The sequence below is a fragment of the Diadema antillarum genome, unplaced genomic scaffold, assembly GCF_040938485.1.
Source record: "Diadema antillarum isolate AM-2024a unplaced genomic scaffold, OU_Dant_1.0 seq00002002_RagTag, whole genome shotgun sequence".
NCBI classification, from domain to species: domain Eukaryota; kingdom Metazoa; phylum Echinodermata; class Echinoidea; order Diadematoida; family Diadematidae; genus Diadema; species Diadema antillarum.
In genome coordinates this window covers 228,088-245,634 of record NW_027272658.1, presented here as the reverse complement: position 1 = coordinate 245,634, position 17,547 = coordinate 228,088, and the positions used below count along the sequence as shown (strand labels likewise).

At 42.0% G+C, this 17,547-nt stretch overlaps 1 protein-coding gene across 1 annotated transcript in view; it reads right to left on the bottom strand.

The window, feature by feature from the left end:
* Window positions 1-12,646, bottom strand: part of LOC139713553 (NADPH--cytochrome P450 reductase-like) — a 33,082-nt gene extending 20,436 nt beyond the window's left edge. The window contains exons 1-2 of the mRNA XM_071625276.1: window positions 12,444-12,646; window positions 392-452 (exon numbers count right to left, since the gene is read on the bottom strand). Of these exons, the coding sequence (XP_071481377.1) occupies window positions 392-452; window positions 12,444-12,631 (249 nt within the window). The 5' untranslated portion in view covers window positions 12,632-12,646. The remainder of the gene's footprint in view (window positions 1-391; window positions 453-12,443) is intronic.
* Between the last annotated feature and the right edge of the window lie 4,901 nt (window positions 12,647-17,547).

Genomic DNA, 17,547 nt, shown 5'->3' with positions numbered 1-17,547 from the left:
TCCCTCCCTTTAGATAATCACTCACTACCAACACACACACACACACACACACACACACACACAAATACACACACATACACACACAAATGCATATTTGAAAGGGTGTTTTTTGTATTCTTGATTCAACATTCATTCAATGTATTCAAATGATCAATATACACACAAAACCCCATGTACCAACATACACAAACACTATAACAAAAGTTTGTCTGTAAAGAACCCACATATGTAAGGTTCTGTAAAATTGTTACACAACTACTCACATTGTAAGCACTGGCTATTCAAGCATGGGGAGGGGAGGGGGGGGGGAGGCAGAAGCAACGTGGCCTCTGTATTGAAAAAAGCTGATAAGAGGGATAGTAAAATCAAGATGCAAGGGACGTGTACTCACTGAGGATTTCATTTTCTGTACAAATCCTGATCCACTGCTTGAGCTCACTGTCATTGAAGAGCTATTGATTGAAGGGGGGAAATCGAGAAAAAGAATAGAATTGTTAAACTGAGTAAAACATAAAAACAGGAGTTACAGATGTTGTGTAAATCACACATTCCAATACAGAGTGTAACAAACTGTACAAAAATGTACTTTATCCTGTTGCATAACATCTTGCTGTGTCATTTGCAACAAACATGCCATGGTAATAAATTATGTCTGGTTGCTGCTTGATCAATTACTATAATATATTTTCATCCATATACATATCTTCCACACCTTCATTTATCTCTACCTTTCTATTTAATCTGTCCATCTATCTCTAACAATCTGTCTACCTATCTATTCATCCATATTCCTATCTATCTGTCTATCAATCTATCCATCTCCCTATCTATCTACCATCTATCTACTGTAAAAGTGGATATTTTTGCGCGACTAATTTTTCGCGCTCGGCCGGGTAAGAAGAGTTTCGCATGTTTTTAATTCAGCGGGATCAAGACATCAACTACGGGAACATATAGCAAGCAAAAGTATTTGCGTGCTTTAATTTTCGCGCTAGTTTCTGAATGAGCGAAATGCGCAAAAATTTCAACACTGCGAAAATTTCCACTTTTACAGTATCTATTTATCTACCAATCTATCTACTGTAAAAGCTTTTATTTTTGCATGCATGTATATATTTTCATGCATGAGACGTTTTCGCGAGACTGTTTTCGCGATTTGACACCGAGGCTATTGTAAGTGCACTCTTAAATTCCTGATTGTAAATTCAATGCCATCAAGATCAGGTGGAGATATTTTTCGTGTGTTGTCAAATTCGCCGCCCAACAGTGTTTCGCAAAATTAGTGAAAATTAAACCCTTGTAATTTAAGTAAGATCTTTTACAGTACATCTCTTTATCTGTCAATTGAGATGTGATGTCTCCCATCTTTCTTTTCTACCTCATACCTCTCCAAATTTCTGGCTACCAACGTATCTATTCAGCATTCAGTTTTCTCGTCCCATATCAGCCTCATTCATGATCAAAACACTTTTTAAAAACAGATTGTGCTCTTTTAATTTGTATGCCTTAACACAATTAAGCATCTAGACGAGAGACACCCTTTAATCCCAGATATTCATCTACAGTATGTATCTTTTAATATCTATTCATGTATGAAAAAAGATGTGTCTCCAGTTTTCCACTTATCCATCCATTTATCAGAGAACCTCTGTGGCATGCTGAAATCCCACTAGGACTGAAAATGGTTTGTGAAGTTACGATCACAGCAAAGTACAAAATACACTTCAAAAAGAAGATATCTGAAAATAATACTTACAGTATAGAATACAAGACAAGATGCACAGATGAATTTGAATGATTGCCTGAATAACGCCACATTTCGCATTTTAAGGGGCTGAAGTTATAGTTGCTCACTTATCTCGAACTGAAAACATTTTTTTTTTCTACTTTTGTCAACTGACCAATGGGAGAGCTGTATAAAGGCAATGACATCATTCAATTTTGTCTAATTTGCATACAACCTTGTCTGACATGGTAGTGGCTAATATCACTGTGCTGCATGGACCTTGTGAAGCTTCATAAATTTTCATGTCTCACTTATGTTCAATGTGATGAGAGTCCTGCTATTCTGCTTGTTTCACCTAACTGAAGGGTCAACTTGCACATGTCAGTAGCACTATAAGATATTTGTTCTGTGCAATGTCAGATACTGCAATAGACAAAGGTTTTGAAGATGAGGGCAAACTCTGCTATCAATCCTGCTGTATGTCTTTATCATATACTGTAAAACACAATATTTTCGCGGCATAAAATTTTCGCGAATTGGAGCCGACGGCCTTTTTCGCAGCATGAAATATTCACGAGTAGCCTCTAACATTCAATGCATATAGTGTAGACAAGAACTTTCACGTGCATTTTTATTTCGCGAATCTTGCCTCTCGCGAAATTCAAAAAATTAAAATGCACTCGAACATTCCTTGTTTTTACAGTATTCATAAGACAAAACTCACAAAGCGACCCTGCCAAATGAACAGAGCATGTACTTGTAATGTACACTGTATATTTCATGGTGTGTGTGTATGGGGGGGGGGGGGGAGTTAAAGGACAAGTTCACCTTCATAAACATAAGGATTGAGAGAATGTAGCAATATTAGTAGAACACATCATTGAAAGTTTGAGGAAAATCAGACAATCCGTTCAAAAGTTATGAATTTTTGAAGTTTTTGTGCAGTACCCGCTGGATGAGAAGACTACTGCAGTGTATGAATAACTTAGATGTCACATGCGTACAACAATATAAGGAAAATATAAAGAGAATTTCACAAAATTCCATCTTTTGAAAAAAGTACACATTCCCCTGACTCGTTACCGACAAATGTTATGGGTAATATTATTCCCCCTGCCTTTAGAAAGAGGCAAGTCAAGTGCCCTTTTATTATGCGAAAAAAGTGAAAATATGTTGAATTTTTCTTTTACATTTTCTTTATACTGTTGTACGCATATGACTCACAAGCTGTAGTAGTCTCCTCATCCAGCGGTTCCAACACAAAAATTAAAAAAATTCATAACTTCTGCATCGATTGTCCAATTTTCCTCAAACTTTCACTGATGTGTTCTACTAATATTGTTGCATTTTCTCAATCCTTATGTTTATGAAGGTGAACTTGTCCTTTAACAAGTCGACTGATAGTTAACAGCAAAATTAACAACTCGCAATAATTGCCTCCCACAACACAAATGTGCTGTACAAATTGTTTGTTGTCTAAAAAATGAAAAATTACTATTTTCTTCTCTGAGATAATATAGTATCTATACAAATGTATTTCTCATTCTGACATAATGGATCTCAACTGCAAATTTAACCCCTCATGAATTCATCTTACAAAATCTCAATTTGCAAAATTTACACAACATCTGTTATTAACTGCTGTCTATATGGCTTGTACAGTAGTTTGTAGATATTGTGAAGATACTCTCAACTGACTGACCAATGGCATGATGTACAAAGCAACGTGACTATGTTTGTCTTTTGTCTTAACTATCCTAAACACAGCAAGGGTAAAACGTGCATTTAAATATAGCACATCCACAAGTGAAACGAACTATTGGTACAGTCTGGACTTTAACCTACTATAAAGCACATTGGTCAATTACTTTGGCATTTTGGATTCGAAATGGAACTTCTCATTCCTTCTTTCATGACCCCCCAAAAAAAGAAAAAAAAAATGCTGTTTCTATCAATTTCACATCTTCCACATCTGTTAAATTGTCTGTTTACGATCAACCTTAGGCATAATGGCGAACTGAAATTTAAAACAGCTCCATTCCAAAGCTGCAATCTTGCCTGTTCACTTTGTACAACCTCAACAAATTTGTACACGGGTAATTCCGTGAAGTTGGGGCACAAAGTGTTACATTTTAGCATAACTCAATACTAATTGTGCTATACATATATTGTTTATAGGCTTTAAATTTTAAAATATCATGATGCTACATGGACACGTCACGATGCTACAGGACACTGTTACATATTGTTTAATAACTTCATCAAAATTGAATCTGAATGGCACAAAATTTCCAGGAAAATGTGTGGCCTCAATGCAAGTTTATGTAAAGCCTACAAACAATAAATGTATAGCATAATCAATATTGAGTTATGCTGAAATGTATTTTTAAAATATCACGATGCTACATGGACAGTGCCCCAACTTCATGGAATTACCCACACACTCTCAAGATATTTGTCATTCATTGCTACATTGTACATATACTCTGTATGTGTACTCATGTACTACCATTGTACATGTCACCATCTGATACATGACTGAAACATTACAAGCTCATCTTAGCCACTGCAAAAGGGAAAATATGAGAAGCAATAAATTTCTGAACTTCTGGTTTCACTTCAAAATTGCTTCCTTATAAGTTCACCCCCCCCCCCCAAAAAAAAAAACAAAACAAAACAAAACATATTTTAGACTTTAAACAGGACACTGACCGCATGTCTCTCAAAGCATAACATGGTAATATCATACCAACCCAATGTCTTATACTGTACTTCCTTCTCTCAGGCATCTAGCAGTATCACTATCCAGCTTGGTAGTGCATCTATCATGGAGCTACTAACAGCTCCATGCATCTATCATCAACTTGTACAAATATTCATTATCAATGAAAACATGCATTGGGTGGGAACATCAATAGAAAACAAATACATCATTAGCTCCACAACACATTTAAAGATTAAATTTCTATCTGAGTGTTTTTATACACAAAATACTACAGAACTCAACAGGTGCACTTACTAATGTTGATTGAACTTCATTTTCTATTATCATTATTATTATTAAAAATGAACTTTGGAATTGGATGACGGTGCAGGAGTGCAATATTCCCCTCTGAATTATTCAAGGATGATTAAACTACAAAGGGTACTCTGCCATTAATCTTACCGTGTTACCTCAGAATTCCCCATTGCATATTACACTGGATATGTGGAGTTACAGTGTATTGTACATTACACTCTTTCACAAAAGTCTTTCTTGAGCCATCCCATACATGTTCAGTATACAAATAAATAGGTCCATGCAGTCAAAAGCTTGCTATTAAGCAGACATGTCATGCTAAGGTCAAGTCAGTGTCATGAGGCATCATGGGGTCAGCTGGTCCCATGAGACATGAAATCTTTTTGTGGCTTCATTCTCTGTGTACGTAATGAATCACAGCATGGTATTTCAGCACAGTGACATCTTACACAGCATACAACGCATTCCTTGAAGCATACACAGTGTAAATGTACATTCACATTTGTGTAGAGAAGTATTTACAGCAGCTCTCATAGCCCCCCCCCCCCCCTCCCTCCAACTCATGTACACTTGTCCATTCTCTCTCAAACAAGTCTTTTCTACTTTTAATGTATGTGTACTTTCTATTCTCTACCAGGTCTGTTTCACTTGTGTCATTGTTGTACATCATACGTGTACGTGAACATGTTAATGTCTTCTAGTGGGTTTCTAAACCTCATGGCTTTCCTAAAAGGGTCCTGTAATGACTGCCCAATCTTGCATTGGGTAGCTTTTCATTGCCATTTGATTGTATAATCTACACTTCAAGTTCAACTGCTAAGGTTAGGGCATAACCTTCAATGTAGCTGAAAGTTGCTTTACTGACATCCATGTCTACATACATGTATTAGAAAAATCATAAAATTGTGAAAATATCCAGTACAGAAATTGATGAGTTACTCTCATCAAGAATGACAGCTACAACTGCAACATTGCACACACCAAGGTCTCATTTTATATAAATAGTAGTTCTTGCTCTAGAGAATGGCAACTTCTTGTAGTAACAGCCGATCAGGAAGCAGGATTCTTTTTACTACCAAGACTTTTACTACCAAGAATTGTCATGACAACATGATGCATGGATAGTAGGGAAGGCTTGGGGGGGGGGGGTGGTGGGAATAGGGGGGTGTAGAGAGAGTGTTTCGGGAGTGAGGAGAGGTGATTGATGCCAAGCTTTTTCTTTTCTGTCTTGTTTTGTGATGTTTTGTTTTGTTTTGTTTTGTTTTTTGTTTTTCTCTTTGAAATGCCATGGGGGTGCTGTCAAGGGGATCCCAACGCAGCACCGGCCAGCCAGGGGGAGGTGTACAGCACTTAAATGGCCGAAACACTGGTGATCCCTGGTGTGCTGCTGACGACCCATGGCATTTGCGGAGTTAACATCTTTCCGTTTATTTTCTTGCTTTTGAGACGCTTGGGAGAGGCCAGGTGACGACTGCGAATAGAGCAGTGACACCCCGGATAGGTGGGGCATCAGGGAAGGCTACCCTGATGGCTATGGCAAGCAAATAACCGGCCCCTCAGAGTTACCGGTTTTAAGTGTGGCCCATTTGCGGCGTAGGGCTGTGCGCCAGGGCTGAGGGGTGGCAGTGGGAGGGGTTTTCACCCCTATTGGTGAGTGTGTGCCCACTTGACTGAAAGGCTACTCACCCGCCTCATCCGCTTTTTCGCATTGAGTCGTGCTGAATAAGAATCCATACTGGATTCTGAAAGGGCGGGTACTTTGACTCACGACAATGAACAAAGATCAAGAGGGTGTGTGTGCGGGATGCGGGAGGAGGTTCAAGGGGAAGAGAGGTGTGGCAGTTCACAGAGCAAGAATGAGCTGTGGAAGAGTGGCAGTAGGGCATGACTGCACCAGCAATGAGCTGGGTGAGACAGTGGGAGGTCCCAGTCAGGTTTCAGACCACAGAGCCGGAGACCCTCAGCATGCTCTACATGCTGTGTTTGAGCGGAAGGAGCAGATTGCATGGCCACCGGCGAGAAGTGAGAAGTGGGAGCTTTTTGACATCAAGCTTGCGGGAGTTTTGAAAGTGGAATTGGCTGGGAGTGTTGAAAAGAAGATGCGTATGTTTGAGGGGTTGTGTTATGGGGCTTGTGCAGAAGAGTTTGGGATAAAGCCTGTGGGTAGTGGAGGTTGGGGGAATGTGGAGGGGGATTTTGGAAAGTCAGGGTCGAGGAGACAGCGGTTGATGGCCCAATTGAGGGCGGAGAAGAAGAGCTTGCGGCGTAGGTGGAGGCAGGCAGACGGAGAAAGGGCTAGTCTGAAGGGTTTGTATGAGGACCTGAAGAAGAGGTATGCGGATGTTAGGAGGGCCGAATATCAGTGTAGGAAGAGGAGGAGGAGGAGGAGGGAGAGGAGGGAGTTCTATAAGAATCCGCACAGGTTCACAAAGAGGTTGTTTGAGGAAGGGGTTTCAGGAAGTTTGGAGGTGTCGAAGGAAGAGCTCGAGAGGCATCTGAAGGCCACATACTGTGATGAGAGGAGAGAGGAGCCTTTTACTGGGGTGGCAGGGCTATTGAGGCCACAGGAGCCAGAGGTCAGTTTTGACTTGAGTGAGTTGAAGTTGTGGGAGGTTGAAGCCGTGGTTAAAAAGGCCCGAGCTGGCAGTGCAGCTGGGCAGAATGGCTTGTCCTACAAGCTGTTCAAGTACTGTCCTCGTGTCCGAAGGGTGCTGTGGCGGATCCTAAGGGTGCTATGGCGGGAGCGGATTGTTCCAGTCAGCTGGTGTGTGGCAGAAGGGGTATATATCCCAAAGGAGAGGGATGCCAAAGGCATTGGCCAGTTTAGACCGATTTCGCTTCTCAACGTGGATGGTAAGATCCTCTTTAGTGTCTTAGCAAGGCGGTTGTCAGGATTTGTCATGAAGAACAAGTTTGTGGACACCTCTATACAGAAGGCAGGGATACCAGGTTTCCCTGGGTGTACGGAGCATGTCCAGATGATTTGGGAGTCAATCCAGAGGTGCAAACGTGAGAAGGAGGATGTGGATGTCATCTGGTTGGATCTTGCAAATGCATATGGATCAGTTCCTCACAGGTATCTCAGCTTTGCTCTTGAGTTTTTCTGGGTCCCTAGGGTGATCCGGGAGATGGTGCAGAGCTACTACAGCCAGTTCAGGATGAGATTCACGACCCAGACTTACACAACAGAATGGCAAGCGCTAGAAATTGGCATCCCCATGGGGTGTCCAGTCTCGCCGCTGCTGTTTGTCCTTGGGATGGAAGTGTTAACCCGGTGTGTGGCCCCGAGAATTGAAGGGTTGATGCTGGCTGCAGATGTGGTTGTGCCGTCGATTAGGGCTTTCATGGATGATCTCACAATCGTGTCTGGCAACGAGACCCAGGTCAAGGATGGCCTCCATAGGTTGGAGGAGTTGGTGGCCTGGACACGGATGAAGTTCAAGGCCAAGAAGAGCCGCTCAGTGTCAGTGCGGAAGGGGAAGGTGGTCGCAAGGAGATTTCAGATTGGGGGAGAAGATATCCCTCAGGTCACTGAGCAGGGAGTAAAGAGCCTTGGGCGGTGGTATGAGTGCAAGTTGAATGACAGGCACCGAGGAGTTCAGATCTATGAGAAAGTGGTGGAGTGGTTGAAGAGGGTGGACAGGACACTCATCCCTGGGAATGCGAAGGTGTGGTGCTGCCAGTTTGGCTTGCTACCACGGATCATGTGGCAACTGCAGGTGTACGAGGTGGCAGTGTCCAGGGTTGAGAGGATGCAGCAGAAGATGAACTCATACTACCGGAAGTGGTTAGGCGTTCCAAGAATGCTTACAGATCTGGCATTCTTTTGCAGATCAGGCAGGTTGCAATTGCCTATGACGTCAGTGGTGGAGGAGTTCAAAGCTGGCAAGGTTAGGCTAGTGATGATGATGAGGGAGTCAAAGGACCAGGTAATAGCAGGAGTTAGGCCACCGATCCGCACAGGGAGGAAGTGGAGGGCGGAGGAGGCTGCAGACGAGGCAGTGGCAATGGCAAAGTGGAAGGAGATGCAGGGTGCGGTTCAGGTGGGTCGGGAAGGGGTCGGGTTTCATCAGGGTGTCAGATGGTACAGCAAGCAAGGCAGGAAGGGTAGGAGGGAGTTGGTGGTGGAGGCGGTTAAGGAGAAGGAGGAGGAGTACCGCTTTGCCAAGGCTGTACAGCAGGGAGTGCAGGGAGCATGGACCCGATGGGAAGGGGTGGAGCAGAGGAAGGTGTCATGGAATGACCTTTGGTCAATGTCCTCTGGAGCTGTGCGCTTCATGATCAGTTCCACCTTTGATGTTTTGCCGTCTCCAGTAAATCTCCAGAGATGGGGCATTGTGGAGGATGGTGGATGCAGGGTCTGCAACAAGGCGAAGGGCTCACTAGAGCACACTCTGTCAGCATGTAGAGGTCTATTACAGGCCTATACATGGAGGCATAACCAGGTGTTGAAGGAGATGGCGGAGGTGGCGAGGGTGGCAGTGGAGGCAAGGAAGAAGAATGGGCCTCCTAGGGTGAGGGGAATCCGGTTTGTGAAGGAGGGTGTGAGATGCAGTGTGAGAAGGAAGGGTCAGAGGGATGATGGTGGGGGAATCTTAGCAGCGGGGGATGATTGGGAGGTGCGGGTGGATGAGGGAAACCGTACAGTGCCAGAGGAGGTGGTAGTAACTGCCCTTCGGCCGGACATGGTGCTGGTGGCTAGGTCTGTGCACAGGTTAGCAATGGTGGAGCTGACTGTGCCATGGGAGACAAGGATGGATGAGGCAAGGGAAAGGAAGCTGGATAGGTATGCTGAGTTGAGGGAGGAGTGTGAGAAAAGGGGGTGGAGAGCGGAGGTGCATACTGTGGAGGTGGGGTGCAGGGGATATGCTGGTCGATCGGTAAGGAGGTGGGTCAGAGGGATGGGAATAGGTGGTAGGGACGGGGAAAGGTGGATCAGGAGAATTTGTGGGGCAGCGGAGACGGGATCTGCATGGATAGTAGGGAAGGCTTGGGGGGGTGGTGGGAATAGGGGGGTGTAGAGAGAGTGTTTCGGGAGTGAGGAGAGGTGATTGATGCCAAGCTTTTTCTTTTCTGTCTTGTTTTGTGATGTTTTGTTTTGTTTTGTTTTGTTTTTTGTTTTTCTCTTTGAAATGCCATGGGGGTGCTGTCAAGGGGATCCCAACGCAGCACCGGCCAGCCAGGGGGAGGTGTACAGCACTTAAATGGCCGAAACACTGGTGATCCCTGGTGTGCTGCTGACGACCCATGGCATTTGCGGAGTTAACATCTTTCCGTTTATTTTCTTACAAACTATTTATTCTTTATTGATATGGAGCCAAACAATTTTATTATAACGTCTGGCTACTACAATTTATCTTAATCATGACTGACTCGACGTCAATATGGACTGGTTTAACACCACAGCTCCGTTGCTTGTACCATTTTATATCAGAATTTGAAAATGAAATGACTACTGCAGGACTGCACGCTAACCCTTTTTTTCTACTGGTCCGACCTGTCTGTTGGACCAGTAGGTACCCAGGCTTTTTTTTTTTTTTTTTTAGTTTTGTTTTTTCATTTTTTTGAATACTGGTCCATTCCTGAAAAAATTTACTGGTCCAAAAGGGATATTTACTGGTCAGGGACCATTGGTCAGGGACAGTCAGACCAGTGCAGTGTGCAGCGTTGACTACTGAATATTAGACACACTGTACAGTTGTATAAATACTACATTATCCTGCTTCTCTAAAAGAAGTTGACTATAAGGGCATTTCCTTATTGCATGTTGCAGTCAGCGGTGAAACAGTATATTTTAGAGTCCGGCTGGTATTTCCAAACGCCATCTTAGGGTTTCTTGTATTACCACTTATCGTATATTTTTAACGGAAATACAGTGTACACTGCATCACTGCGTACTGCATGAGGGCAGGATTGGAAACCCAACCAATCCCTGACCACAAGTCACCCAAATAGTGCAAATTATTATCATGGGAATAATGAATAAATGGTTTATACTGCCGTGGAAGCAGTCAAGTTTTTGTCGATGAGCACAATGATACAAAGCCAAAGTAGTTTTGCGATCCCATGATACACATTACATGTTCTTCCTGAACAATTTCCCATGCATCTCATGTTCATGCTACAGCATGTGAATACTCGAATTTTGCAGCTGCATTAAAACTTCAGTTTATTCATGCCAATCTGTATGTTGTTCTTGTTTTGTTGTTCTTTTTGCCAGGAATAATTAGCACTGATATTGTCACGTTGGGTGACTCAAAACAAGAGTCAAAGTGCTGATGTGAAAACAACAACAACTGATCTGCAAGCACTTCCACGTTGGATAATTAAACCTGCTTTAGAATGCAACATGTTACACCGTGGACCATCCTTTGACCTACACATACAATGTACATGTACGCTAGTGTAGGTCAAGTGATAGTCCGAGTGTCAGTGAGACAGTGCCGTGGTGCGCGGCAATTACAAATTTGTTGTAATTGTCAGCTATGTCAGAAGTTGACTCGTATCTTACCGTGCGAGTACGTAGTCTTCATGTAGTTGCCTTGTCCGTGTTTCAGAATGTTCTGCGTTTTTAGCAACAACATGATTGGTAAGCGAATTAGCCTAAGCCCTAAGGATATACCTACCCCTCAACTGGCCTGACAAAAATGTGGGTCCCACACTTAATCAGAATCACTCTGTTTTGGATATCTCAGCCATTTCAAAACCAATTTTCATCATATTAACATTGAATTCCTCATGGAAATACATGCTCTTTCATAATTCATAAGTGGTTTCTCATTATCTCACAAAAAAATGTTAGAAACCAGAACTTAGGTCTCAACCAAAACGACATGATCCCTTTAAACTAAACAAATACTGCAATATGTCATCTGTCTTTCAAGCACCTATTCATGAATGATCATAATACATTACAAAGCACATATGAAGGTACATGTACACGCAAAGTTCAAACAAGGTCACTTTAGGGGCTACCAAACTTTTCATGCTCTAAAATGGGCTGACTGACATAATTTTAATATTCTTGTACCAAGTAAATCCCGGTGACTGCAAATGGAAGAAAATAGATCTGGTGGAATCCAAAATTAACCCTATGATTACCACAGGCGATATGCTTCTGCACAATGCCTATGGCTTCATGATGATTGTGACCCTGAGAGGCTTAAAGGGCATGCTCTGTGCATATCCAAACAGGGTGCTACATAAGCACTTGCCCTATTGACCGGGGCAAGTGAAAATCGAATTCGGGCAAGTGTTTTTAAACAATGAGAACAAATGCTTGCCCAAATTGGACAAGCAAAGAAGTTTTGAAGACACCGTTTTTTTCACTTCATTTCCCCCCAACAAACCCACAAAGTTAACCATACAGAAGCCCAAAGATAATGGCTGTTTAGTGATGCAACGCACCATTTCAGCAGCTTTCCAACACTTACGTGAAGAAGGCCCAATGCATTTCAACGGCAACACTTGATCAGACCAAGTCTGTTATGCTGTTTATTCAAATGATAGTGTTTTATTAAACCCTTGACTTACACATGATTTTCTGTATTATTTCCTTATATTTTGGACTTTCTTTCGGGCAAGTTAAATTATTATTCGGGCAAGTGTTTCACAACAAATTTGAAAATCTGCTTGCCCGACTGGGCAAGTGGTAAAATAAAGTTATGTAGCACCCTGCCAAAGGGCTCCCTCGCTCACCTCGCTATGGGATTGATCAGCCCGTCTGTCTTGGTCTCGTTCTTGGAGCGGAAGAAGAACCAGTAGACGCCGACGCCCACGCTGAGACTGAGGAGGAAGACGTCCAGCATGCCGACCCCCAAGCCACCGGCCGAAGCCACCGCCTCCGCTGCCTCCACCGCATCACTCCCTGCTGCTTCAGGAAACATCCTCAGCGTCTACTCTTTTTCTACGTTCGGCAAAAAGAAACAGCAAACAAACAATTGCATTCATAAATCTTGAGGATGTCGACAACATAAACATGAAGCTAAAACATCATCACGTAATATGTATACAACTGTATGGGTATCAACAATCAAACATTAACTCATCAAACTCAAAAGCTGTTGTAGCTCAATTACTTCTAAAGGGGACTGATTCTCAACTTGAGGCCCCTGATTCACTAGCAGTAGTGGTCGTGTTATAGACAAGGCACCTTATAATCCCTATTGCCTAGTCCTTGGCTATTGGGGACAGTGTACTTCTGATTTTGACACCCCTTGGTACCATAGCCCCCATCCCCCCCCCCCAAAAAAAAAGGTCCATGGCCCCTCAATACCTCATACATGTATATTTACCATAATGTTTGAAAAGACAGCTTGTGTGAAAACTTGTGAAACCCTTCTACCAAACTTTGAACTGAAAAATCTCCAGAAAAACTGTTGGGAGATTTATAACACAGGCTAATATATGTTGCCATGGCCAATCATGCATGTGAATAACTCACCAAAAAGCAAGCAAATGGATGTCTCTGCTAGTGTAAATGGCTGCTCTATACATCCATATTTTTATGGGTATTTTTTTTTTTTCAATTTAGGTTTGTGCTTAAGTAAATGGGCTTCCTGATGAATATCAAAAAGAAAAATGTCAACACTGCCAACCTCTTTAAAAATGCCCTGAAAACAAAAATCAGAAAAGGTGGAACAACAATTGAGTAGAATTTATTCAACGATGTACTGTATCCTTATTTTGTAAGAAAGAAAACAAAAATGAATATACAGCTACATTGCAATCGAGCATGTTACAAAGACTACAGTACTTTGATGTGCCATTACTGGTATAGTGACAAGATCTTTGTTTGATTTAAAGAAACAAATGTCTTCACCTAAACCATCAATCTTTTACTTAAATAAAACACTGGCATAACATAAGTTCCCTTTGATATTTGGTCATTGCATATTCTCCCTACCCCCCACCCCACACACACAACCTTGTCTAGACATTGCAATTAATCAACACTTTCACATATGTGCACTAGAGGGCAGCTGCACTTGTTACACTCTTGAAGATCCATGCCTAATACAGACATGTATGTGGGGGAATCTCTGGGGGACAGGTTGGGGCAGTAACACCCTCTGTATTCTAAACCATGCTTGCTTAATAGGAAGGAAACGCGTATTTGTCCCCTTTATATATGCACTACACGCATGCATCACAGCCATCGTCCAAAAGCACATCGTACATTGACCCTCGACAGAGCTTAATCGGTTCTGATGGGTTGGGACTCCTCCAGACGATTCCCTGCGGAAACTAATGACGCTCACTGAAACCAATTCATTGCCTTTCAACAGACACGACAAGACTACCTTCTACATGCATAGTGTACAATGTAGCTCTAACACAAACCTACGACCACAGACAGTCGCTGGTGACTGGTAAGACTTACACTGTACATGGACGATGAGAATAGAACACGAGGTAGCAACATGTTCAGTGTACAAATCTAGATGTTAGCAATGCAACCATATCGCTTGTTTGAAATCAAGATGGACAAGATAGACAAGATGTTTATACTCACTACGTCCCTCTCAACCCAGGTGTACAAATGGGTACCTGGCAACGCTAGGGTAAAAATAATAGCAGGGCCCTCTGGTAGAGCAGTGGCAACACTGAACTTGAAGAGGCAACACTGAACTTGAAGAGGCTACCCTGGGTAAATAAGACCATATTATTAACACATTATTATTTCTAAGCATGAAGAGGTAGTCTGAGAAAACTTGGAAGGAAAACTTAGGCTTATGCTTTCACTTCTACGCTCATGGGATGCTTTTAAACTTCATTTACATGCTAGTTTTTAAGACCATCTCCCTTGGTATACAGGTTTAAAATATAGCATGTGGTGAGAAATTTTAGCCTCTCATAACTTTATTTTTAAATTCAAGATTGTACTACCACCCATCCTGTTTGTTACTTTTACTCTATTTATTACTACCAACTATTACAAACATGTAGCAGTATACAATCTCAAGCATATATCAGGACCATCATCTATACGTAGGACTGCGTTTAGGCTATTTTGGGGCAAAGTCAGTATTTTGAAACATGATAGTGCAAAACATGGTTGCATCCCAACTCACTCAGATGTGAACGCTTTATCTAAACAGCAATTCAAAACACACAAAAAAAAGGTGCATTTATGATCCACGATTTTCTCTAGTAACATTGGCTGGGGTAAACGCAAACCCTGCTTACGATTGGCGATTTTCTCAAGTCGCATTTGCTGGGGAAGCATAAACACAAAATTTCATACACTGAACAGCTTGGAATCATAGGGGTTTACAGTTTTTAACAATGGGCAGTGCATGTTTGCGAAATCAGCTCTTTCTCATGCTTGAAAAAAATAGAGCATAATCAACAGTTCGGTACCCTAATTTTTTTCACAAATTGACTACCCTTGGGATTGTACACAAACAAGTCTCTGGTGGTACTAATGTGTGTAAGGTTCAATGCTATTCAACAAGCTCTTTAATTTCTCAACTTATGAAATGGTCATATAACAGGGAGTATTAGCAAGTTCCCTAAATAATGTAACCCTTTACGAAACAGGAGTCAATCAACACTGGGCCAACTATCCTTGGCCTATTATGATAAGTCTCCCAGGGAAATGCAACAGATGCTTTTCTTCTGAGCTCACTTGGAATGATTTACATTTGTGGTCAAGTTAAAGTGAGAGCCTTCTTTATTGTATGCTAGCATTGACCATTCATGACTGCATTGACTTTAGGTCACATGTATAGCAAAACACATGTCAAAGTGATGGGGGGGGGGGGGGTGAGTGGCAAGTGTATTACTGTGGAATACCAGGAGTTGCTGCCCCTTCTGTTGTGTACATGCTGTGTACTCAAGGCATTGATGCAACAGACAAGGCGTTCAATACCCCCCCCCCCCAAACCACACCATGTGTGCCCATAAGGCCAAAAAAAAAAAATTGTTGCATTGGCGTAACATGAGATTTTCAAATAGGGTCGGTCGGGCGGATTTTTTTATTTTTTTATTTTTTTTGCTACCTGCATTTTACGTGTAAAACTCGTGCTCAGCTCAGTAAACAGTTACAACTGCTGCACCGAATGTTCTGTGTTCATCTATTCTACAAATCATTTATGAGGCCGATATTACTGGAATTATACCCCTTCACAGAATTTAAAGATGTTGAAATCCCTATCCTGAATGTTTTCACTTCATATTTTACTATTTTGACTTAGATAAGATAGATGCAAATTGACCCATATGTACGATCTTTTCATCGCACACGGCGATCTCTATTACAGTCCCACATATACAGATTCGTGTAAGTTCTCCACACAAGAAACCTATGGCAAAACTGTGCACATCGCAGTCTGAATGCTAACTGTTACGTATACACTGAATAAATCTTGTTAGAGTACGTGTCCGTGTTGGAAACAGATGACGTACTGATCAAGGGAGGCTTATGCGAGGCGCTAGATCTCTCCCTCGTACATCCGATATCCCCAGAGCCGTTTCCACTTCCGGGTTTGTGCGATCGCGATCGCAATCAACAAGATATTTGATATCGATAGCAAAAAAAAAATAAAAAAACATGGGGTCGGCGGAATTTTTAGGGTCGGGCGGGTTACGCCAATGCAACAATTTTTTTTTTTTTGGCCTAATCAGGGAGGTGAGACACCTCCCTGCTATAATACACATGGGAATAATGGGATGAAATTGTGCCATACTATGCACTGGTCTCTGCACAGCCAGTAATTTCCACACTTCTTGTACTTTCCTGCTGTTGAGATTGTCAGCTTGTAAATGAATCTTCACTAAAAATTGTGGTGTAATATCAATATTAAGAGCATGATGACATTGTAAAAACACAGACCCATATCTGGTTGCAAATAATTACCTTACTAACACATCAATAAAGGGGAGCTGCCATTAGTTATGTTCAGACGACAAGCCTTAAACCTCGAGGTTAGGAAACCTCGAGGTTAAGCTTGTAGTAAGGGACCGTGTAGACGCACTCGTAGTTACAGTGTACATTGTAGCTAACCTCGAGGTTACACAACTGTACAATGTAGCTCGATGTTAAGAGCCACGAGAAATCTTATGGTTAGCGCTCTATCCACGAGCCGCAGGGGGTCCCACTTGTAGTTACAACGTTAAGCACCGTGTGGACACAAAAATCAACGAACTCAAGAGCTTAACCTCGAGGTTTCCTAACCTCGAGGTTAAGCTTCGTCATGTGGATGCACGTCCGTCATGTGGACGCACGTCGTAGTTAGGGGGCAAGAGCATAACCTTGGGGTTTCCTAACCTCAAGGTTAGGGCATGTCGTCTGAACGTAACTATTAAGAGTGATTTTCTTGGTAGGCCAATAGGCTGGGAGTCACATGGAAAATGCCCACTAACATTACCAACTAGTAAGACCCTATATAATTGAATTGTGCTATAAATTGCATGCATGTTTAATGTTGGGAGTTTTAAGTAACTTTGTACATGTAGGTCTACTATAATAGTAAAAACAGCTAATTTTGCAAACAATTTTTTTTTTTGCGAATGAGGTCACAGACATTTTAACAGAGATGTTGTTGTCGCGATTTGACACCAAGGCTATCGTACATGTAAGTGCACTAATGCTTGTCCATTCACTTCACTAGTGCACCAGGGGGCGATATTTTCACGTATGGTTGAATTCACTGTAATCTATACAGCTTAGCTGTATAATTCATGAAATTTATTATGCTACACTTGTGTACATATGTATGCCAACCATCTCTACATCAAACAATGCACTGCACTGTCCTTGCTCTATTTTTTTTTTAATTCACAGTAAGTCCTCAACTGA